Source organism: Stigmatopora argus, chromosome 16, assembly GCF_051989625.1.
Source record: "Stigmatopora argus isolate UIUO_Sarg chromosome 16, RoL_Sarg_1.0, whole genome shotgun sequence".
Lineage (NCBI taxonomy): Eukaryota > Metazoa > Chordata > Actinopteri > Syngnathiformes > Syngnathidae > Stigmatopora > Stigmatopora argus.
The window spans coordinates 3,206,684-3,231,746 of NC_135402.1; the positions used below are offsets into that span (position 1 = coordinate 3,206,684).

Here is a 25,063-nt window from a genome sequence, read left to right on the forward strand (position 1 = left end):
GATAGCCATCCGCTGAATCAACAACAATGTAAGCGTCCTTCACAGATCTTCATTGCGAACTTGTATCTGGGGAAAGGGTTGAGGCGTATCTTCCAGTAATCAGTCCTCGGAGCAAGGACTCAGTGAATTGTTAAGTCTGGAACCAGCTGTCCTGGAGAAAGACCTTGGAGTAAGCGTTAGTCTTCGTTGAAAGCACATATTAATTCTAACTCTAACATAAAAGCGATCAACACATATATATATATATATATAGTTTAACATAGTTACACATTTAGGATGAGCATTACTATTCCTAATAAGCAAATATATTGATTAATATAGTAAGCATGTATATTATAAGGCTTTATATTCATTGCAAACACATTTATAATAATGATTACTCCAACACTATACTATGTCGTTTTTTACGAAAAAAAGCCTTACTATATTATGTCGTTTTTTAAAGAAAATAGCCTTACTATACTATGTTGTTTTCTAAAGAAAAAAGCCTTACTATACTATGTCATTTTTTTTAGAAAAAAGCCTTACTATACTATGTCGTTTTTTAAGAAAAAAAGCCTTTCTATACTGTCGTTTTTTAAGAAAAAAAGCCTTACTATACTATGTCGTTTTTTAAGAAAAAAAGCCTTACTATACTATGTCGTTTTTTAAGGCAAAAAGCCCTACTATAGTATGTCATTTTTAACTAAAAAAAGCCTCACTATACTATGTCGTTTTTTAAGAAAAAAAGCCTTACTATACTATGTCGTTTTTTAAGAAAAAAAGCCTTACTATACTATGTCGTTTTTTAAAGAAAAAAAGCCTTACTATACTATGTCGTTTTCTAAAGAAAAAAGCCTTACTATACTATGTCGTTTTCTAAAGAAAAAAGCCTTACTATACTATGTCGTTTTTAAGAAAAAAAGCCTTACTATACTATGTCGTTTTTTAAGGAAAAAAGCCTTACTATACTATGTCGTTTTTTAAGAAAAAAAGCCTTACTATACTATGTCGTTTTTTAAGAAAAAAAGCCTTACTATACTATGTCGTTTTTTAAGAAAAAAAGCCTTACTATACTATGTCATTTTTTTTAGAAAAAAGCCTTACTATACTATGTCGTTTTTTAAGAAAAAAAGCCTTACTATACTATGTCGTTTTTTAAGAAAAAAAGCCTTACTATACTATGTCGTTTTTTAAGAAAAAAAGCCTTACTATACTATGTCGTTTTTTAAGGCAAAAAGCCCTACTATAGTATGTCATTTTTAACTAAAAAAGCCTCACTATACTATGTCGTTTTTTAAGAAAAAAAGCCTTACTATACTATGTCGTTTTTTAAGAAAAAAAGCCTTACTATACTATGTCGTTTTTTAAAGAAAAAAAAGCCTTACTATACTATGTCGTTTTCTAAAGAAAAAAGCCTTACTATACTATGTCGTTTTCTAAAGAAAAAAGCCTTACTATACTATGTCGTTTTTAAGAAAAAAAGACTTACTATACTATGTCGTTTTTTAAGGAAAAAAGCCTTACTATACTATGTCGTTTTTTAAGAAAAAAAGCCTTACTATACTATGTCGTTTTTTAAGAAAAATAGCCTTACTATACTATGTCGTTTTTTAAGGTAAAAGCCTTACTATAATATGTCGTTTTTTTAAATAAAAAAAGCCTTACAATACTATGTCGTTTTTTTAAGGAAAAAGCCTTACTATACTATGTCGTTTTTAACTAAAAAAAGCCTTACTATACTATGTCGTTTTAACTAAAAAAAGCCTTACTATACTATGTCGTTTTTTAAGAAAAAAAGCCTTACTATACTATGTCGTTTTTTAAAGAAAAAAGCCTTAATATAGTATGTCGTTTTCTAAAGAAAAAAGCCTTACTATACTATGTCGTTTTTTAAGAAAAAAAGCCTTACTATACTATGTCGTTTTTTAAGAAAAAAAGCCTTACTATACTATGTCGTTTTTTTAAGAAAAAAAGCCTTACTATACTATGTCGTTTTTTAAAGAAAAAAGCCTTAATATAGTATGTCGTTTTCTAAAGAAAAAAGCCTTACTATACTATGTCGTTTTTTAAGAAAAAAAGCCTTACTATACTATGTCGTTTTTTAAGAAAAAAAGCCTTACTATACTATGTCGTTTTTTAAGGCAAAAAGCCCTACTATAGTATGTCGTTTTTAACTAAAAAAAAGCCTTACTATACTATGTCGTTTTTTAAGAAAAAAAGCCTTACTATACTATGTCGTTTTTTAAAGAAAAAAGCCTTAATATACTATGTCGTTTTCTAAAGAAAAAAGCCTTACTATACTATGTCGTTTTTTTAGAAAAAAGCCTTACTATACTATGTCGTTTTTTAAGAAAAAAAAGCCTTACTATACTATGTCGTTTTCTAAAGAAAAAAGCCTTACTATACTATGTCGTTTTTAAGAAAAAAAGCCTTACTATACTATGTCGTTTTTTAAGGAAAAAAGCCTTACTATACTATGTCGTTTTTTAAGAAAAAAAGCCTTACTATACTATGTCGTTTTTTTAAGAAAAAAAGCCTTACTATACTATGTCGTTTTTTAAAGAAAAAAGCCTTAATATAGTATGTCGTTTTCTAAAGAAAAAAGCCTTACTATACTATGTCGTTTTTAAGAAAAAAAAGCCTTACTATACTATGTCGTTTTTTAAGGAAAAAAGCCTTACTATACTATGTCGTTTTTTAAGAAAAAAAGCCTTACTATACTATGTCGTTTTTTAAGAAAAAAAGCCTTACTATACTATGTCGTTTTTTAAGAAAAAAAGCCTTACTATACTATGTCGTTTTTTAAAGAAAAAAGCCTTAATATACTATGTCGTTTTCTAAAGAAAAAAGCCTTACTATACTATGTCGTTTTTAAGAAAAAAGCCTTACTATACTATGTCGTTTTTTAAGGAAAAATGCCTTACTATACTATGTCGTTTTTTAAGAAAAAAAGCCTTACTATACTATGTCGTTTTTTAAAGAAAAAAGTCTTAATATACTATGTCGTTTTCTAAAGAAAAAAGCCTTACTATACTATGTCGTTTTTTTAGAAAAAAGCCTTACTATACTATGTCGTTTTTTAAGAAAAAAGCCTTACTATACTATGTTGTTTTTTAAGAAAAAAAGCCTTACTATACTATGTCGTTTTTTAAGGTAAAAGCCTTACTATAATATGTCGTTTTTTTAAATAAAAAAAGCCTTACAATACTATGTCGTTTTTTTAAGGAAAAAGCCTTACTATACTATGTCGTTTTTAACTAAAAAAAGCCTTACTATACTATGTCGTTTTAACTAAAAAAAGCCTTACTATACTATGTCGTTTTTTAAGAAAAAAAGCCTTACTATACTATGTCGTTTTTTAAGGCAAAAAGCCCTACTATAGTATGTCATTTTTAACTAAAAAAAGCCTTACTATACTATGTCGTTTTTTAAGAAAAAAAGCCTTACTATACTATGTCGTTTTCTAAAGAAAAAAAGCCTTACTATACTATGTCGTTTTTTAAGATAAAAAGCCTTACTATACTATGTCGTTTTTTAAAGAAAAAAGCCTTACTATACTATGTCGTTTTTTAAGGAAAAAAGCCTTACTATACTATGTCGTTTTTAAGAAAAAAAGCCTTACTATACTATGTCGTTTTTTAAGAAAAAAAGCCTTACTATACTATGTCGTTTTTTAAGAAAAAAAGCCTTACTATACTATGTCGTTTTTTAAGAAAAAAAGCCTTACTATACTATGTCGTTTTTTAAAGAAAAAAGCCTTAATATAGTATGTCGTTTTCTAAAGATAAAAGCCTTACTATACTATGTCGTTTTTTAAGAAAAAAAGCCTTACTATACTATGTCGTTTTTTAAGAAAAAAAGCCTTACTATACTATGTCGTTTTTTAAAGAAAAAAGCCTTAATATACTATGTCGTTTTCTAAAGAAAAAAGCCTTACTATACTATGTCGTTTTTTTAGAAAAAAGCCTTATTATACTATGTCGTTTTTTAAGAAAAAAAAGCCTTACTATACTATGTCGTTTTCTAAAGAAAAAAGCCTTACTATACTATGTCGTTTTCTAAAGAAAAAAGCCTTACTATACTATGTCGTTTTTAACTAAAAAAAGCCTTACTATACTATGTCGTTTTTAAGAAAAAAAGCCTTACTATACTATGTCGTTTTTTAAGGAAAAGAGCCTTACTATACTATGTCGTTTTTTAAGAAAAAAAAGCCTTACTATACTATGTCGTTTTTTTAAGAAAAAAAGCCTTACTATACTATGTCGTTTTTTAAGAAAAAAAGCCTTACTATACTATGTCGTTTTTTAAGGCAAAAAGCCCTACTATAGTATGTCGTTTTTAACTAAAAAAAGCCTTACTATACTATGTCGTTTTTTAAGAAAAAAAGCCTTACTATACTATGTCGTTTTTTAAGAAAAAAAGCCTTACTATACTATGTCGTTTTTTAAGAAAAAAAGCCTTACTATACTATGTCGTTTTTTAAGAAAAAAAGCCTTACTATAGTATGTCATTTTTAACTAAAAAAAGCCTTACTATACTATGTCGTTTTTTAAGAAAAAAAGCCTTACTATACTATGTCGTTTTTTAAAGAAAAAAGCCTTAATATACTATGTCGTTTTCTAAAGAAAAAAGCCTTACTATACTACGTCGTTTTTTTAGAAAAAAGCCTTACTATACTATGTCGTTTTTTAAGAAAAAAAAGCCTTACTATACTATGTCGTTTTCTAAAGAAAAAAGCCTTACTATACTATGTCGTTTTTTAGAAAAAAAGCCTTACTATACTATGTCATTTTTTAAGGAAAAATGCCTTACTATACTATGTCGTTTTTTAAGAAAAAAAGCCTTACTATACTATGTCGTTTTTTAAAGAAAAAAGTCTTAATATACTATGTCGTTTTCTAAAGAAAAAAGCCTTACTATACTATGTCGTTTTTTTAGAAAAAAGCCTTACTATACTATGTCGTTTTTTAAGAAAAAAGCCTTACTATACTATGTTGTTTTTTAAGAAAAAAAGCCTTACTATACTATGTCGTTTTTTAAGGTAAAAGCCTTACTATAATATGTCGTTTTTTTAAATAAAAAAAGCCTTACAATACTATGTCGTTTTTTTAAGGAAAAAGCCTTACTATACTATGTCGTTTTTAACTAAAAAAAGCCTTACTATACTATGTCGTTTTAACTAAAAAAAGCCTTACTATACTATGTCGTTTTTTAAGAAAAAAAGCCTTACTATACTATGTCGTTTTTTAAGGCAAAAAGCCCTACTATAGTATGTCATTTTTAACTAAAAAAAGCCTTACTATACTATGTCGTTTTTTAAGAAAAAAAGCCTTACTATACTATGTCGTTTTTTAAGAAAAAAAGCCTTACTATACTATGTCGTTTTTTAAGATAAAAAGCCTTACTATACTATGTCGTTTTTTAAAGAAAAAAGCCTTACTATACTATGTCGTTTTTTACGAAAAAAAGCCTTACTATATTATGTCGTTTTTTAAAGAAAAAAAAGCCTTACTATACTATGTCGTTTTCTAAAGAAAAAAGCCTTACTATACTATGTCGTTTTCTAAAGAAAAAAGCCTTACTATACTATGTCGTTTTTAAGAAAAAAAAGCCTTACTATACTATGTCGTTTTTTAAGGAAAAAAGCCTTACTATACTATGTCGTTTTTAAGAAAAAAAGCCTTACTATACTATGTCGTTTTTTAAGAAAAAAAGCCTTACTATACTATGTCGTTTTTTAAGAAAAAAAGCCTTACTATACTATGTCGTTTTTTAAGAAAAAAAGCCTTACTATACTATGTCGTTTTTTAAAGAAAAAAGCCTTAATATAGTATGTCGTTTTCTAAAGATAAAAGCCTTACTATACTATGTCGTTTTTTAAGAAAAAAAGCCTTACTATACTATGTCGTTTTTTAAGAAAAAAAGCCTTACTATACTATGTCGTTTTTTAAAGAAAAAAGCCTTAATATACTATGTCGTTTTCTAAAGAAAAAAGCCTTACTATACTATGTCGTTTTTTTAGAAAAAAGCCTTATTATACTATGTCGTTTTTTAAGAAAAAAAAGCCTTACTATACTATGTCGTTTTCTAAAGAAAAAAGCCTTACTATACTATGTCGTTTTCTAAAGAAAAAAGCCTTACTATACTATGTCGTTTTTAACTAAAAAAAGCCTTACTATACTATGTCGTTTTTAAGAAAAAAAGCCTTACTATACTATGTCGTTTTTTAAGGAAAAGAGCCTTACTATACTATGTCGTTTTTTAAGAAAAAAAAGCCTTACTATACTATGTCGTTTTTTTAAGAAAAAAAGCCTTACTATACTATGTCGTTTTTTAAGAAAAAAAGCCTTACTATACTATGTCGTTTTTTAAGGCAAAAAGCCCTACTATAGTATGTCGTTTTTAACTAAAAAAAGCCTTACTATACTATGTCGTTTTTTAAGAAAAAAAGCCTTACTATACTATGTCGTTTTTTAAAGAAAAAAGCCTTAATATAGTATGTCGTTTTCTAAAGAAAAAAGCCTTACTATACTATGTCGTTTTTAAGAAAAAAAAAGCCTTACTATACTATGTCGTTTTTTAAGGAAAAAAGCCTTACTATACTATGTCGTTTTTTAAGAAAAAAAGCCTTACTATACTATGTCGTTTTTTAAGAAAAAAAGCCTTACTATACTATGTCGTTTTTTAAGAAAAAAAGCCTTACTATACTATGTCGTTTTTTAAGAAAAAAAGCCTTACTATAGTATGTCATTTTTAACTAAAAAAAGCCTTACTATACTATGTCGTTTTTTAAGAAAAAAAGCCTTACTATACTATGTCGTTTTTTAAAGAAAAAAGCCTTAATATACTATGTCGTTTTCTAAAGAAAAAAGCCTTACTATACTATGTCGTTTTTTTAGAAAAAAGCCTTACTATACTATGTCGTTTTTTAAGAAAAAAAAGCCTTACTATACTATGTCGTTTTCTAAAGAAAAAAGCCTTACTATACTATGTCGTTTTTTAGAAAAAAAGCCTTACTATACTATGTCGTTTTTTAAGGAAAAATGCCTTACTATACTATGTCGTTTTTTAAGAAAAAAAGCCTTACTATACTATGTCGTTTTTTAAAGAAAAAAGTCTTAATATACTATGTCGTTTTCTAAAGAAAAAAGCCTTACTATACTATGTCGTTTTTTTAGAAAAAAGCCTTACTATACTATGTCGTTTTTTAAGAAAAAAGCCTTACTATACTATGTTGTTTTTTAAGAAAAAAAGCCTTACTATACTATGTCGTTTTTTAAGGTAAAAGCCTTACTATAATATGTCGTTTTTTTAAATAAAAAAAGCCTTACAATACTATGTCGTTTTTTTAAGGAAAAAGCCTTACTATACTATGTCGTTTTTAACTAAAAAAAGCCTTACTATACTATGTCGTTTTAACTAAAAAAAGCCTTACTATACTATGTCGTTTTTTAAGAAAAAAAGCCTTACTATACTATGTCGTTTTTTAAGGCAAAAAGCCCTACTATAGTATGTCATTTTTAACTAAAAAAAGCCTTACTATACTATGTCGTTTTTTAAGAAAAAAAGCCTTACTATACTATGTCGTTTTTTAAGAAAAAAAGCCTTACTATACTATGTCGTTTTTTAAGATAAAAAGCCTTACTATACTATGTCGTTTTTTAAAGAAAAAAGCCTTACTATACTATGTCGTTTTTTACGAAAAAAAGCCTTACTATATTATGTCGTTTTTTAAAGAAAAAAAAGCCTTACTATACTATGTCGTTTTCTAAAGAAAAAAGCCTTACTATACTATGTCGTTTTCTAAAGAAAAAAGCCTTACTATACTATGTCGTTTTTAAGAAAAAAAAGCCTTACTATACTATGTCGTTTTTTAAGGAAAAAAGCCTTACTATACTATGTCGTTTTTAAGAAAAAAAGCCTTACTATACTATGTCGTTTTTTAAGAAAAAAAGCCTTACTATACTATGTCGTTTTTTAAGAAAAAAAGCCTTACTATACTATGTCGTTTTTTAAGAAAAAAAGCCTTACTATACTATGTCGTTTTTTAAAGAAAAAAGCCTTAATATAGTATGTCGTTTTCTAAAGATAAAAGCCTTACTATACTATGTCGTTTTTTAAGAAAAAAAGCCTTACTATACTATGTCGTTTTTTAAGAAAAAAAGCCTTACTATACTATGTCGTTTTTTAAAGAAAAAAGCCTTAATATACTATGTCGTTTTCTAAAGAAAAAAGCCTTACTATACTATGTCGTTTTTTTAGAAAAAAGCCTTATTATACTATGTCGTTTTTTAAGAAAAAAAAGCCTTACTATACTATGTCGTTTTCTAAAGAAAAAAGCCTTACTATACTATGTCGTTTTCTAAAGAAAAAAGCCTTACTATACTATGTCGTTTTTAACTAAAAAAAGCCTTACTATACTATGTCGTTTTTAAGAAAAAAAGCCTTACTATACTATGTCGTTTTTTAAGGAAAAGAGCCTTACTATACTATGTCGTTTTTTAAGAAAAAAAAGCCTTACTATACTATGTCGTTTTTAAGAAAAAAAGCCTTACTATACTATGTCGTTTTTTAAGAAAAAAAGCCTTACTATACTATGTCGTTTTTTAAGGCAAAAAGCCCTACTATAGTATGTCGTTTTTAACTAAAAAAAGCCTTACTATACTATGTCGTTTTTTAAGAAAAAAAGCCTTACTATACTATGTCGTTTTTTAAAGAAAAAAGCCTTAATATAGTATGTCGTTTTCTAAAGAAAAAAGCCTTACTATACTATGTCGTTTTTAAGAAAAAAAAGCCTTACTATACTATGTCGTTTTTTAAGGAAAAAAGCCTTACTATACTATGTCGTTTTTTAAGAAAAAAAGCCTTACTATACTATGTCGTTTTTTAAGAAAAAAAGCCTTACTATACTATGTCGTTTTTTAAGAAAAAAAGCCTTACTATACTATGTCGTTTTTTAAGAAAAAAAGCCTTACTATAGTATGTCATTTTTAACTAAAAAAAGCCTTACTATACTATGTCGTTTTTTAAGAAAAAAAGCCTTACTATACTATGTCGTTTTTTAAAGAAAAAAGCCTTAATATACTATGTCGTTTTCTAAAGAAAAAAGCCTTACTATACTATGTCGTTTTTTTAGAAAAAAGCCTTACTATACTATGTCGTTTTTTAAGAAAAAAAAGCCTTACTATACTATGTCGTTTTCTAAAGAAAAAAGCCTTACTATACTATGTCGTTTTTTAGAAAAAAAGCCTTACTATACTATGTCGTTTTTTAAGGAAAAATGCCTTACTATACTATGTCGTTTTTTAAGAAAAAAAGCCTTACTATACTATGTCGTTTTTTAAGAAAAAAAGCCTTACTATACTATGTCGTTTTTTAAAGAAAAAAGTCTTAATATACTATGTTGTTTTCTAAAGAAAAAAGCCTTCCTATACTATGTCGTTTTTTTTTAGAAAAAAGCCTTACTATACTATGTCGTTTTTTAAGAAAAAAGCCTTACTATACTATGTTGTTTTTTAAGAAAAATAGCCTTACTATACTATGTCGTTTTTTAAGGTAAAAGCCTTACTATAATATGTCGTTTTTTTAAATAAAAAAAGCCTTACAATACTATGTCGTTTTTTTAAGGAAAAAGCCTTACTATACTATGTCGTTTTTAACTAAAAAAAGCCTTACTATACTATGTCGTTTTTAACTAAAAAAAGCCTTACTATACTATGTCGTTTTTTAAGAAAAAAAGCCTTACTATACTATGTCGTTTTCTAAAGAAAAAAGCCTTACTATACTATGTCGTTTTTTTAGAAAAAAAGCCTTACTATACTATGTAGTTTTTTTACGAAAAAAAGCCTTACTATACTATGTCGTTTTTTAAAGAAAAAAGCCTTATTATACTATGTCGTTTTCTAAAGAAAAAAGCCTTACTATACTATGTCGTTTTTTTAGAAAAAAGCCTTACTATACTATGTCGTTTTTTAAGAAAAAAGCCTTACTATACTATGTTGTTTTTTAAGAAAAAAAGCCTTACTATACTATGTCGTTTTTTAAGGTAAAAGCCTTACTATAATATGTCGTTTTTTTAAATAAAAAAAGCCTTACTATACTATGTCGTTTTTTAAGAAAAAAAGCCTTACTATACTATGTCGTTTTTTAAGAAAAAAAGCCTTACTATACTATGTCGTTTTTTAAGGCAAAAAGCCCTACTATAGTATGTCATTTTTAACTAAAAAAAGGCTTACTATACTATGTCGTTTTTTAAGAAAAAAAGCCTTACTATACTATGTCGTTTTCTAAAGAAAAAAGCCTTACTATACTATGTCGTTTTCTAAAGAAAAAAGCCTTACTATACTATGTCGTTTTTTAAGAAAAAAAGCCTTACTATATTATGTCGTTTTTTAAAGAAAAAAAAGCCTTACTATACTATGTCGTTTTTTAAGGAAAAAAGCCTTACTATACTATGTCGTTTTTTAAGGAAAAAAGCCTTACTATACTTTGTCGTTTTTTAAGAAAAAAAGCCTTACTATACTATGTCGTTTTTTAAGAAAAAAAGCCTTACTATACTATGTCATTTTTTAAGAAAAAAAGCCTTACTATACTATGTCGTTTTCTAAAGAAAAAAGCCTTACTATACTATGTCGTTTTTTAAGGAAAAAAGCCTTACTATACTATGTCGTTTTTTAAGAAAAAAAAAGCCTTACTATACTATGTCGTTTTTTAAAGAAAAAAGCCTTACTATACTATGTCGATTTTTAAGAAAAAAAGCCTTACTATATTATGTCGTTTTTTAAGAAAAAAAGCCTTACTATACTATGTCGTTTTTTAAAGAAAAAAGCCTTACTATACTATGTCGTTTTTTAAGAAAAAAAGCCTTACTATACTATGTCGTTTTTTAAGAAAAAAAGCCTTACTATACTATGTCGTTTTTTTTAGAAAAAAGCCTTACTATACTATGTCGTTTTTTAAGAAAAAAAGCCTTACTATACTATGTCGTTTTTTAAGAAAAAAAGCATAACTATACTATGTCATTTTTTTTAAAAAAAGCCTTACTATACTATGTCGTTTTTTAAGAAAAAAAGCCTTACTATACTATGTCGTTTTTTTAGAAAAAAAGCCTTACTATACTATGTCGTTTTTTAAGAAAAAAAGCCTTACTATACTATGTCGTTTTTAAGGCAAAAAGCCCTACTATAGTATGTCGTTTTTAACTAAAAAAAAGCCTTACTATACTATGTCGTTTTTTAAGAAAAAAAGCCTTACTATACTATGTCGTTTTTTTAGGAAAAAGCCTTACTATACTATGTCATTTTTTTTAGAAAAAAGCCTTACTATACTATGTCGTTTTTTAAGAAAAAAAGCCTTACTATACTATGTCGTTTTTTAAGAAAAAAAGCCTTACTATACTATGTCGTTTTTTAAGAAAAAAAGCCTTACTATACTATGTTGTTTTTTAAGGCAAAAAGCCCTACTATAGTATGTCATTTTTAACTAAAAAAAGCCTTACTATACTATGTCGTTTTTTAAGAAAAAAAGCCTTACTATACTATGTCGTTTTTTAAGAAAAAAAGCCTTACTATACTATGTCGTTTTTTTAAAGAAAAAAGCCTTAATATAATATGTCGTTTTTTACGAAAAAAAGCCTTACTATACTATGTCGTTTTTTAAAGAAAAAAAAGCCTTACTATACTATGTCGTTTTTTAAGAAAAAAAGCCTTACTATACTATGTCGTTTTTTAAGAAAAAAAGCCTTACTATACTATGTCGTTTTCTAAAGAAAAAAGCCTTACTATACTATGTCATTTTTTAAGAAAAAAAGCCTTACTATACTATGTCGTTTTTTAAGGAAAAAAGCCTTACTATACTATGTCGTTTTTTAAGGAAAAAAGCCTTACTATACTATGTCGTTTTTTAAGAAAAAAAGCCTTACTATACTATGTCGTTTTTTAATAAAAAAAAGCCTTACTATACTATGTCGTTTTTTAAAGAAAAAAGCCTTACTATACTATGTCGTTTTTTAAGAAAAAAAGCCTTACTATATTATGTCGTTTTTTAAGAAAAAAAGCCTTACTATACTATGTCGTTTTTTAAAGAAAAAAGCCTTATTATACTATGTCGTTTTCTAAAGAAAAAAGCCTTACTATACTATGTCGTTTTTTTAGAAAAAAGCCTTACTATACTATGTCGTTTTTTAAGAAAAAAGCCTTACTATACTATGTTGTTTTTTAAGAAAAAAAGCCTTACTATACTATGTCGTTTTTTAAGGTAAAAGCCTTACTATAATATGTCGTTTTTTTAAATAAAAAAAGCCTTACTATACTATGTCGTTTTTTAAGAAAAAAAGCCTTACTATACTATGTCGTTTTTTAAGAAAAAAAGCCTTACTATACTATCTCGTTTTTTAAGGCAAAAAGCCCTACTATAGTATGTCATTTTTAACTAAAAAAGCCTTACTATACTATGTCGTTTTTTAAGAAAAAAAGCCTTACTATACTATGTCGTTTTTTAAGAAAAAAAGCCTTACTATACTATGTCGTTTTTTAAGAAAAAAAGCCTTACTATACTATGTCGTTTTTTACGAAAAAAAGCCTTACTATATTATGTCGTTTTTTAAAGAAAAAATAGCCTTACTATACTATGTTGTTTTTTAAGGAAAAAAGCCCTACTATAGTATGTCGTTTTTTAAGAAAAAAAGCCTTACTATACTATGTAGTTTTTTTTTACAAAAAAAGCCTAACTATACTATGTCGTTTTTAAAGAAAAAAAGCCTTACTATACTATGTCGTTTTTTTAAAGAAAAAAGCCTTACTATACTATGTCGTTTTTTACGAAAAAAAGCCTTACTATATTATGTCGTTTTTTAAAGAAAAAAGCCTTACTATACTATGTCGTTTTCTAAAGAAAAAAGCCTTACTATACTATGTCATTTTTTAGAAAAAAGCCTTACTATACTATGTCGTTTTTTACGAAAAAAGCCTTACTATATTATGTCGTTTTTTAAAGAAAAAAAGCCTTACTATACTATGTCGTTTTTTACGAAAAAAGCCTTACTATATTATGTCGTTTTTTAAAGAAAAAAAGCCTTACTATACTATGTCGTTTTCTAAAGAAAAAAGCCTTACTATACTATGTCGTTTTCTAAAGAAAAAAGCCTTACTATACTATGTCGTTTTTTAAGAAAAAAAAAGCCTTACTATACTATATCGTTTTTTAAGAAAAAAAGCCTTACTATACTATGTCGTTTTTTAAGGCAAAAAGCCCTACTATAGTATGTCGTTTTTAACTAAAAAAAAGCCTTACTATACTATGTCATTTTTTAAGAAAAAAAGCCTTACTATACTATGTCGTTTTTTAAAGAAAAAAGCCTTAATATACTATGTCGTTTTCTAAAGAAAAAAGCCTTACTATACTATGTCGTTTTTTTAGAAAAAAGCCTTACTATACTATGTCGTTTTTTAAGAAAAAAGCCTTACTATACTATGTCGTTTTTAACTAAAAAAAGCCTTACTATACTATGTCGTTTTTAACTAAAAAAAGCCTTACTATACTATGTCGTTTTTTAAGAAAAAAAGCCTTACTATACTATGTCGTTTTCTAAAGAAAAAAGCCTTACTATACTATGTCGTTTTTTACGAAAAAAAGCCTTACTATATTATGTCGTTTTTTAAAGAAAAAAAAGCCTTACTATACTATGTCTTTTTTTATGAAAAAGCCTTACTATACTATGTCTTTTTTTATGAAAAAGCCTTACTATACTATGTCGTTTTTTAAGGAAAAAGCCTTACTATACTTTGTCGTTTTTTTAAGAAAAAAAGCCTCACTATACTATGTCGTTTTTTAAGAAAAAAAGCCTTAGTATACTATGTCGTTTTTTTTAATAGAAAAAAGCCTTATTATACTATGTCGCTTTTTAAGACAAAAAGCCTTACTATACTATGTCGCTTTTTTAGGAAAAAAAGCCTTACTATACTATGCAGTTTTTTAAGAAAAAAGCCTTACTATATTATGTCGTTTTTAAAGAAAAAAAGCCTTACTATACTGTCGTTTTTAAAAGAAAAAAAGCCCTACTATACTGTCGCTTTTTTAAGAAAAAAAGTCTTACTATACTATGTCGTTTTTTTTAAGAAAAAAAGCCTTACTATACTATGTCGTTTTTTAAGAAAAAAAGCCTTACCATACATGTCATTTTTTAAGGAAAAAAGCCCTACTATAGTATGTCGTTTTTAACTAAAAAAAGCCTTACTATACTATGTCGTTTTTTAAGAAAAAAAGCCTTACTATACTATGTCGTTTTCTAAAGAAAAAAGCCTTACTATACTATGTCGTTTTTTTAGAAAAAAGCCTTACTATACTATGTCGTTTTTTAAGAAAAAAAGCCTTACTATACTATGTCGTTTTTTAAGAAAAAAAAGCCTTACTATACTATGTCGTTTTTTAAGAAAAAAAGCCTTACTATACTATGTCGTTTTTTAAAGAAAAAAGCCTTACTATATTGTGTCGTTTTTAAAGAAAAAAATGCCTTACTATACTATGTCGTTTTTTAAAGAAAAAAGCCTTACTATACTATGTCGTTTTTTGGGGGGGGGAAAGCCTTACTATACTATGTCGCTTTTTTAAGACAAAAAGCCTTACTATACTTTGTCGTTTTTTAAGAAAAAAAGCCTTACTATATAATGTTGTTTTTTAAAGAAAAAAGCCTTACTATATTTTGTCATTTTTAAAGAAAAAAACCTCACTATACTATGTAGTTTTTTTTACGAAAAAAAGCCTTACTATACTATGTCGTTTTTTAAGAAAAAAAGCCTTACTATACTATGTCGTTTTTTAAAGAAAAAAGCCTTACTATACTATGTCGATTTTTAAGGGAAAAAAGCCTTACTATACTCTTTTTTTTTTTTTTTTTTGAAAAAAAGCCTTACTATGTCGTAAGGCTTTTTTCAAAAAAAAAAACGACATAGTATAGTAAGGCTTTTTTCTTTAGAAAACGACATAGTATAGTAAGGCTTTTTTTCTTAAAAAACGACATAGTATAGTAAGGCTTTTTTCTTAAAAAACGACATAGTATAGTAAGGCTTTTTTTCTTAAAAAACGACATAGTATAGTAAGGCTTTTTCTTTAAAAATGACATAGTATAGTAAGCCTTTTTCTTTAAAAAACGACATAGTATATTAAGGCTTTTTTCTTAAAAAGCAACATAGTATAGTAAGGCTTTTTTTCTTTAAAAAGCGACATATTATAGTAAGGCTTTTTTCTTTAAAAAACGACATAGTATAGTAAGGCTTTTTAAAAAAACAACAACATAGTATAGTAAGGCTTTTTTTCTTAAAAAACGACATAGTACGTATAGTAAGGCTTTTTTTCTTTAAAAAACGATATAGTATAGTAAGGCTTTTTCTTTAAAAATGACATAGTATAGTAAGCCTTTTTCTTTAAAAAATGACATAGTATATTAAGGCTTTTTTCTTAAAAAACAACATAGTATAGTAAGGCTTTTTTCCTTTAAAAAGCGACATATTATAGTAAGGCTTTTTTCTTTAAAAAACGACATAGTATAGTAAGGCTTTTTTCTTAAAAAATGACATAGTATAGTAAGGCTTTTTTTCTTAAAAAACGACATAGTATAGTAAGGCTTTTTAAAAAAACAACAACATAGTATAGTAAGGCTTTTTTTCTTAAAAAACGACATAGTACGTATAGTAAGGCTTTTTTTCTTTAAAAAACGATATAGTATAGTAAGGCTTTTTTCTTTAAAAAATGACATAGTATGTATAGTAAGGCTTTTTTCTTAAAAACATAGTATATATATTAATGTTTTTTTCTTTAAAAAACGACATAGTATATTTAGGCTTTTTTTCTTTAAAAAACGCCATATTATAGTAAGGCTTTTTTTTCTTAAAAAACGACATAGTATAGTAAGGCTTTTTTTCTTATAATACGACATAGTATAGTAAGGCTTTTTTCTTTAAAAAATGATATAGTATAGTAAGGCTTTTTTTCTTAAAAAAACGACCATGTATAGTAAGGCTTTTTTGGAGAAAAAAGACCACAAACAGTGTATAGTAAGGCTTTTATTATTAAAAAATATGACCATGTATAGTAAGGCTTTTTTAAAGACTATGTATAGTAAGGCATGAAGATGTAAAGAAAGGCTTTTTCCCTAAAACAAGACCATGCATAGTATGGCTATTTTAATTTGGAAAAAAATATTCCGTAATATTTCTTTAGATCCTGCAAGAACAAACGCAGGGGAAAAGTACTGCAACGGACGTGCTATCGCTTTCTATCTCCGTCACTTCCCTCTTCCTCCCTGGCGTCCATCTTGCTCGCCGCGTGTGTCTGCAGTTAGCTTACAGGTGAGTTTGGAGCGGTTAAAGCTCTTCTTTCACGTCGCCGACAGTTAACACAACGTCGCTTTTTATGTTCGATTATGAAATGCCGCCGAGTGGGCCGAAGTAAAGACGGCGGGGCGGAGGCGCTCTGTAGCCGCCTGTTGCGCGTTGGTCTGCGGGGATTATGGCGCTAACATGCTAGCTAACGCCTTAGTTTCCGGGGTCGTCTTAAAAAGCTAAAAAGTTGGAGGTCCTATGTCAATATACTTAAGTCGTGTCAATGGTTATTTTCATCAATTTATCGCTCAAAATAGTTCGTATAAAGTTGTAAAGGTTGACGCGGCCTTGTGCTACTATCGTGTTGATTTATTTCAATATTGCAAGGTTCCTAATACAGAGATATTTTAATGATTCCAAAATGTCCGATTTCAATGTGTAAATAGTATTGTAGGAAAGCAGTGTGCATTTCCTCCATATTGTATATAAAAATTCCCAAATTTTAAATCAAAAGCTTTACTATACGTGATATTTTTTTCTCTCAAAAAAGCCTTACCATAGATGGTCATTTTAAAAAAAGCCTTACTATACATGGTCCCTTTAAAAAAATAAAAAGCCTTACCTTACATGGTCCTTTTTTAAAAATAAAAAGCCTTACCTTACATGGTCCTTTTTTAAAAAATAAAATAAAAACCCTTACTATACATGGTCCTTTTTTTTAAATAAAAAGCCTTACGATACATGGTCCCTTTTTAAAAATAAAAAGCCTTACCTTACATGGTCATTTTTTGCAACAATTAAAAGGCTCACTATGTATGGTCATTGCCAATTGCCAAGTTGTAATTGATTACTTCATTTTTCTTTTCCAGATGAGAGAAACGATAATGAATCAAGAGAAATTAGCAAAGTTGCAGGCGCAGGTCCGCATTGGAGGAAAGGTGAGTGGTGACGCTTCAAAACAAATGTTTGTATGCTACTCACCTCAGTTGCATCACGACTTTTCTTCTGGTCTCCCGTTTTTAGGGTAGCGCTCGGCGAAAGAAGAAGGTGGTGCACCGAACGGCCACGGCAGACGACAAGAAGCTGCAGTTTTCTTTGAAGAAGCTCGGCGTCAACAACATTTCCGGCATCGAGGAGGTAAGGGCGACGAGTCTGGCGCCGGCCCTGCCGACACCCTGAGCGAACTGACCTCTTTGTTTTTGGCCAGGTCAACATGTTCACCAATCAGGGCACGGTGATCCACTTCAACAACCCCAAAGTGCAGGCGTCGCTGGCCGCCAACACCTTCACCGTTACGGGCCACGCCGAGACCAAGCAGCTCACGGAAATGCTGCCGGGTATCCTCAACCAGCTCGGCGCCGACAGCCTCACGAGCCTCAGGAGGCTCGCCGAGGCGCTTCCCAAACAAGGTTGGTCCCGTTTCGTATCGACACGCACTTGTGGGTAATCTTAAAAATAGCCACGTAGAAAAAAACACTTGGTAAAAATAGAAATGAATTCATTGGGACTAAAAGATTGCTTTTCAGATCTTTTTAATGGCTTTGAAGAAACAACAAGATGAACAATTGTGAAAACATTGATGGACATTTCTCCATTAATAAATAGTGTAGGGATCAGTACTTGGTAGTCTCAAAATTGGGTGCAAAATTGTAATTGAGGCAACACTAAGACATATACTTATTTCTATTTTTATTTTTCAGCTCCAGATGGTAAAGCGCCAATCGCCACCGTTGAAGAGGAGGATGACGAAGTTCCAGGTTGGTTCTGGGAAAGTGCCTAGAGGGGTAGAATTTGCTTTTATTTGAATGTGTTTGACATGTTTATCTTCTTTCAGATCTGGTGGAGAACTTTGACGAGGCGTCCAAAGACGAAGCAAACTAGAGGACCAACTGCATGGAAATTGGGGACCGACGTTGGCCGCTATAGACGTTTCAACTGGGATGGCGATAGGTATCCAGCCTCTTTAGGCTAGGGGTGGCCAACTGCAGTCCTCGAGAGCTGCTGTCCGCTCTGTTTTCCATATCTCCCTCCTCTACCACACTTGTATCAACTTAGCAAGCTGTTTAGAAGCTTGAGGTTGATTCAAGTGTGTTGGTGGAGGGAGATAAGGAAAACAGAGTGGATGGCGGCTTTCGAGGACTGCAGTTGGCCACCCCTGCTTTAGGCTGAAATGTAAACCACGTTTAGGCAAGGCCAAAGTTAACTCATTCACTGCGATAATGATTGTGTGTAAATTAATTTCCTTCCATGTTACTTAACCCTGTGTCTGCAATAAAAATACATTTAAAAGCTACAAGTGATTTCACTACTCTTTAATTGCACTCTGTTAAATACATGTGAGCAAACAAAAGGAATAGACTGACCCATGGGCAGTGCAAAGTCCGCCAAATTTCACTCTCTGATGGCCATCAACAATCTCAGAAGGTGCGCCTCCATCACTTGTTGAACTGCACACACAAAAAAAAAAAGCATCATGTTGTGGTTTTTGCTATCCGAACGCGTCGGTCACATACCGTTTCGATGTCCCATGGCGACGGCCATGTCCATGGCGTTGAAACCGGAGTCGGACTCCACGGTGGGATCGGCGCCACTCTCTGCGAATAGAAAGGCGCTCGTTGACGGCGGTGAACTGGATGGATTGTAAGTGTGTGGTGTTGTTGTCCTCACCTAGAAGGAGCTCCACGCATCGAATGTGATTGCCATGGACGGCATAGAGAAGGGGTGCACCGCCATTCTGAAAACAGAAGAAAACAGTTTATTTTAGGCATTTGTTCACATTCCTCTTGCAATGGTTAAGGTGTCAAAAGTTGTTACAGAATGCTTCTGGAATTAACATTAAAAAGTGAATGTTGGGGGAAATACAATGTCATTTATACATGAATATAAAATAGAAAACTCTTAAAATAATTGCAAAACCTATATTAAAGGTAAATTTAGATGGATTATTGATTTAAATATGTATGGCAGAAACTATTGATAAAATGTAGTGTGAACAGTGTAATAAAATTATTTGCCTGTGTTTTTTGTTTCAATTATTACCATTAACGTAAATATAGTAAGATTTGGAATTTAACCATGGTGGTTTCAAATGACTTGTATATATCACAATAGTCGTCTTTTGTTAATTGCTACAAATCCAACTTTTTTGTTAAGTTAAACCGAAATTCAATTAAAAATCGTGATTAGAAATACACGTCAAAGTTGATCTACAATTAAAATGCTAAGCCCCAAGCAGGTAAAACTAAAAATGTGGGTTTTTGATTCTACGTGTGTGGTGGTGGACTCACCCAGTCGTACTCGTTGACGTCGACGCCGCAATCGATGAGCATCTTGACGATGTCCGTGTATCCTTTGCTGCACGCCAGTGACAAAGCGCTCTCTCTTCCCTTGGCCAACAAGTTGGGATCGGCGCCCTGCGTGCGATCACATCATCGTAACTAGGACGCTTAGAAGTTGACACTTTAAAAAAAAAAAGTATAAAAAATTCTCACATTCTGCAGCAGAAACTCCACCACGGCAATCTGGCCATGCGCCGCCGCCCACATGAGAGGAGTGAAGCCCTCTTCGTCTTGGGCGTTGATTACCGTCTCTGTAAGAGAAGAAGAAGCATGTCGTTTCAGATTAGAGGAGAAAAGACGGCACACAAAAAAAATGCAAATGTTTGTAAGTATCTCATTTTGATTCATTATTAAATGAATCAGTTTGTCCTCATTGAATAGTACAGAAAGAGATTTGAAGACTATTTTTTTGGACTATTCGACATCAATGAGCAAGTTTATTTTCATACATAAGTTGCACCTGATTGTCAGATGTGCTAATGCATTTTTTTCTTTATCTTTTAAAATCTAAAATTATTTTTATTAACTCATTGTTTTCTTTTATATAGTTATGCTCCAACAAATAAGGTTTGAGGTCATTAAGCACACGCAGAAAACCATAAATATTTAAACTACTAATAAAAAGATAGTTCTTTTTATGTTTTAAGTTAAAAAAAAAGTAAATACGCAGCAAATATTAACTATTAATCGGCTTGAAAAAGAAGATGTAGGTCATTTTTTAGACTACTACAATACAACAACTACTTCAATATCCAATTAGTCGATTAATCGTAGCAGGACTGGATATAAAATTAAACTTCTGGCCCTGACTAAGAGCCAAAATGGATGGGATTTCTATCAAGTAGGTTGAGTGTGCGTACTGACCTTGTTCTATCCTGCTGGCCAGAAAGACCATCTCCCCTTGCGCTGCCAATTGATGGATGGATAAAGCTGTGGAGACCAATTTAAAGAAGAATTTAATCAGGATTACGTGGAATAAAAGACGTCGGCTTACGTACAGTGCACGAGGAGCGGCGTGGAGGAGACCTCGTTGCCGCGGTGCTTGTTGGTGAGGGTGGTGGATTGCTTGATGGGCGAAAAGTGCTTGGTGGTGGACGGCGTGTAAACGTGACGGACTTGGATGCCCGCCGATGGAGACGTTTGGATGTTGCACTCCGCTGGAAAATAAAACATGCATCAGTCATTTCATTACAATGCAAATGCAAGAAATTAAACATGAGAATTGTTGTTTTTATATGATTTGTGTTGCAAATAAACTTATTAGTATATATCTCTGAAGGTTTGCAAAAGATTATAGTTCAATTGAGGAAATATCAATTCACGAGGTTAACGTGCATGTCATTTATCTTTTTTTGAATTTCAGTAAACAGACATAAACACTATATATTTTAATTTTCAGATACTACAGATATTAATTTGTGTTTTTTTTAATCTTTTGATTATTTTTCCAAAATAAACACATGACATTTTGTATTTACTTGATTTTCTTTACCTTTGAAAAGCACCGATGCGACCTCCAGGTCAGAGTTGACCTGATCCTGAATATTCTTGCTGTCCTCCTCGTTGAGCGACTTGACGAACCGGGAGCAAACGTTCATGTCGAAGCGGTTCGGCAGGATGAACTTGATACCCATGGCCACGTTGGGGTTGCCAGCCTCATCCACGCCGCTCACCGGGAGGCCCTGCTCAGTTTTAATGGCACCTAGGTGCGGCAAGAGGACGCCGACGCTGCCGGACAGGCCCTCCATTTCCTCGCATATGGGGGCGGGAGTCCCAGCCGAGGCCGAGCCTGACACGGGCTCCATTCCGCGTGTCAGCGACTCTAATTAACGCCTAAATCGACCCAGCCGATAACAAAGCGAAGCGACAACGGAATCTAAGTCATATCGTCCCTAAACCAACCTCTTGTCGGTCGGGGATTATACTACAGTGTAAAGAACACTTTTCCAAATTAGAATGTGTATCAAATATGTTTAAAGCGACTTTAACAAAGTCAAATATTCCTTATTTGCAAGAGAAAATACCTCGACGATTCCAAAACAGCGGCGCCATCTTGTTTGAACTTCTTCGTTTCTGAACATTTCGGTGAACTCGAGCGCCCCCTAGAGAACACCACTAGGATTAGAACGTTAACTGATGCAAGTTAAACAAGTGTAGATATAGGACTATTATCACAACCATGTACACAAATAAATACCATATTATATATTTCAAGCTTAAAAGTTTTCATAGTTAGTACGCACTGAGCGAAAAGTGAGAGCCTGTCACAGAAATCCACTGCTTTAAGATGGCCGCCAGTTAGTAACGTACCGTTTTAAACGCGGGTGGATATGGACGAAAACGTAGACCCGCTATGAGGCGTCACGTCGTGTTGTCGTTGCCCTCGCTGCTCCTGCTGTGTTCGGCCACCTCAGCGGTCATTGAGACAATCGGCACCGGCATCGTGCTGGGCATGGCGGCCGCTTTAGCTGGATTTTTCGCAAGATACCAACACATCTACTATTTCCACGAATGCTGCCATCCCAATTGGATTACCTTCAACAACACAGGTGACATTAACATATACATTTAATTTGCTATTTTCTGTATCAATACTATGTGTTTTGTAATTCTTTCCTGGCGCACAAGTTAAGTTTCTAACGCGCAGGGGCTTGTTGATTTTTCTTTGGTAGCGCTCTGATGACGTATACGGAAGTGACTCGCCGAGCAGTGTTATCCTGTAGCTTCCTTGCTCCACAGTTTCGTTTTGGCACTATGTTAGTTTTTCGAGCGCACGACGTGTTTTAATTCGGCCTTCGAAAATGAGAGCCGCACGCGGATTTTTGTGGCTTCACATTTTGATGATCGTCGCGTCGGTGGTCGGCGCTTTTGACCCATTTACCACCACGATAATGTTCGGAATTGGCGCCGCGGTATCCCGCGGTATTTATAACTATTTGCACGAGAGCTGCGACTCCAGATGGATCGCCTTCAATTCCACAGGTGAGATCGCGGTTGGCTTCACTCAGTGGCCATCTTATACGTCCAATTCCTTCGAATTTGGAGTGACTGATTGTTTGTGCCATTGACGGTGACAGACGTCCGATCTATTTTGACCACTTCCAGTCAAAATAGGTGGTTGCGTCAAAGACAGTAATTCATGTAACATTGTTCGAATAGTTTTGGAGGAAGACCTGCGAACCCAATTGTTCGGCCAGCACTTGGCGTCACACATCATCGGGAAGGCCGTGAAAGGCTTCATGAACAATGGCAACCCCAGGAAACCCCTGGTGCTGTCGCTACACGGCTGGACCGGCACGGGAAAAAACTTTGCTAGCGCACTCATCGCTCAGAACATCTACAAAGAAGGCATGCAAAGCCAGTTTGTACACGTCTTCACTTCCGAGCTCCACTTTCCACACGCCGGACAGATGGACACTTACAAGGTACGTTGCACTGTTAAAAATTTTTTGGGGGACTTAAAATACTCAATGGTCACGTTTTAGTCGATTAATTCACCAAAAAGTTTTTGTCGACGCAAATCTAAAACGCCGGACAGATGGACACTTACAAGGTACGTTGCACTGTTGTTAAATTTTTATTCTTAGTTTTTTTGGACTGAAAATACTCAATGGTCACGTTTTAGTCGATTAATTCACCAAAAAGTTTTTGTCGACGCAAATCTAAAACGCCGGACAGATGGACACTTACAAGGTATGTTGCACTGTTAAATTTTTAGTTTTAGTTTTTTAGACTGAAATTACTCTGGTCACATTTTAGTCGATTAATTCACCAAAAAGTTTTTGTCGACGCAAATCTAAAACGCCGGGCAGATGGACACTTACAAGGTACGTTGCACTGTTGTTAAATTTTTAGTCTTAGTTTTTTTTTGGACTGAAAATACTCAATGGTCACGTTTTAGTCGATTAATTCACCCAAAAAGTTTTTGTCGACAAATACACATGTAAAAAAAAAAAAAAAGTTTAGATCACTGATGAAGATTTCAAGGTTTTACCTACTACTATCCACAATATACGTAAATGTCAAACATAGCAAAACATATACGAGTAGCTTTTTTTTGTCTCGTCAGACATAAACTAGCACTCGTTTTGTTAATTTAGTCACCCAAGACGCTATTTAGCGCGCTATCCTTACGCAATGGTGAAAAATGTTAAACTACTTTTGTTTTTGTCATCGTTAACGAAAACAACACCGCTATGATGTTGTGCTAGTGTCTGGTGACGTTTCAAATAGGGCTGCAAAATTTCCCTACTGGTCAACATGGATTGGGCATCTATCAACTTCAATTTTCTGGCTATTGACTTTTGTGGCAGACTCAACTGCAGCAATGGATCAAAGGCAACGTGAGCAACTGCCCTCAGTCCATGTTCATCTTCGACGAGATGGACAAGATGCATCCCGGCCTGATTGACAGCATCAAGCCCTACTTGGAATACTACGAAAAGTTGGATGACGTCTCCTATCGCAAAGCCATCTTCATTTTTCTCAGGTGAGACTATTTTTTTTGTTCACGCGGTCGTTTTAGCTTTAACGCGTGGACGTGGTGGTTTGTCGCCACAGCAACGCCGGCGGCGAGAGAATCGTGGAAACGGCTTTGGATTTCTGGAAAGCGGGGAGAAGTCGAGAGGAGATACAGCTCAAGGATGTGGAGGAGGCACTGGTTTTGTCGGTGTTTAACAACAAGAGAAGTCAGTCTATCATATTTTTCTCTACTTTTCATTGTTAGGTTGATTTTTAGTTCAGTGTTTTTAGGTTGGAGGAAAAAAATCTATTTTAATGTCCTGTAACATTAAATCAATTTGGAAAAATACATATTTGTTTTCATGGATGACCATAGCAACATAATTCTTGTATTTTTAGAAAGTGGTTTTCAATTTCAGAAATGACTTCATGTTTAAAATATTATTATTATCGCAGGTGGCCTGTGGCACACCAGCCTGATCGACAAGAACCTGGTGGACTTTTTCGTACCTTTCCTGCCGCTGGAGTACAAACACGTGTTGCAGTGCGCCTTGGCGACCATGCGGGCTCAGGACATGGATCCGGACAAAGCCACCGCCATCGCCGCCCAGGTGGCACAGGATCTTCCCTACTTCCCCAAAGTCGAGCGGGTCTTCTCCGTCAAGGGCTGCAAGACCATCGACAGCAAGTGGGAGTACTACACATAGCGACGGGACGGGCTTTGGTGTTTTAACGTCGCTTTCTGACTGGTGACGGGAAAAACTGACGAAAGTGTCGCCCACACTGGACGTAATAGTCGGAAGAAAAAAAGAAAAAAAAAAACTTTCAAATTGAAAGGGAATCGTGAAAGTTTTTAACACTTTGCGACTTCATGTTTTTACAGTTTTCCTACCGTAAATGTTTGCTGCCATCCACGGCGATAGACGTCCGATCGCCCTCGATGGTACGTAAACATAGGCCTGCCTT

The 25,063-nt window shown here is 32.0% G+C and overlaps 3 protein-coding genes across 5 annotated transcripts; 2 read left to right on the forward strand and 1 right to left on the reverse strand.

Moving 5' to 3' along the window:
- Positions 1–16,197: 16,197 nt before the first annotated feature.
- On the forward strand, positions 16,198–18,594 carry btf3 (basic transcription factor 3). Of its 2 annotated transcripts, none has more exons than XM_077621877.1 (7): positions 16,198–16,325; positions 17,168–17,236; positions 17,322–17,435; positions 17,506–17,707; positions 17,999–18,055; positions 18,133–18,257; positions 18,449–18,594. In XM_077621877.1, the coding sequence occupies exons 2-6, from the start codon at positions 17,168–17,170 to the stop codon at positions 18,177–18,179; spliced, it is 489 nt and encodes a 162-aa protein (XP_077478003.1). In that variant the 5' UTR covers positions 16,198–16,325; the 3' UTR covers positions 18,180–18,257; positions 18,449–18,594. The 2 variants fall into 2 exon arrangements, with proteins under 2 accessions (XP_077478003.1, XP_077478004.1); XM_077621878.1 differs by having other exon boundaries at positions 16,202–16,325; positions 18,133–18,248; positions 18,444–18,594.
- ankra2 (ankyrin repeat, family A (RFXANK-like), 2) lies at positions 17,814–24,765 on the reverse strand. Its single transcript, XM_077621875.1, has 11 exons — positions 24,608–24,765; positions 21,947–22,171; positions 21,129–21,738; positions 20,635–20,793; positions 20,501–20,566; positions 19,790–19,887; positions 19,586–19,711; positions 18,966–19,032; positions 18,812–18,892; positions 18,662–18,745; positions 17,814–18,074 (listed from the first exon to the last, which is right to left on the reverse strand). The coding sequence occupies exons 3-10, from the start codon at positions 21,439–21,441 to the stop codon at positions 18,690–18,692; spliced, it is 966 nt and encodes a 321-aa protein (XP_077478001.1). The 5' UTR covers positions 21,442–21,738; positions 21,947–22,171; positions 24,608–24,765; the 3' UTR covers positions 17,814–18,074; positions 18,662–18,689.
- On the forward strand, positions 21,969–24,825 carry tor1 (torsin family 1). 2 transcript variants are annotated; one of them, XM_077621871.1, is made up of 5 exons: positions 21,969–22,185; positions 22,796–23,061; positions 23,950–24,125; positions 24,197–24,324; positions 24,554–24,825. In XM_077621871.1, the coding sequence occupies exons 1-5, from the start codon at positions 21,990–21,992 to the stop codon at positions 24,802–24,804; spliced, it is 1,017 nt and encodes a 338-aa protein (XP_077477997.1). In that variant the 5' UTR covers positions 21,969–21,989; the 3' UTR covers positions 24,805–24,825. The 2 variants fall into 2 exon arrangements, with proteins under 2 accessions (XP_077477997.1, XP_077477998.1); XM_077621872.1 differs by lacking the exon at positions 21,969–22,185 and adding an exon at positions 22,304–22,618.
- Positions 24,826–25,063: the final 238 nt, after the last annotated feature.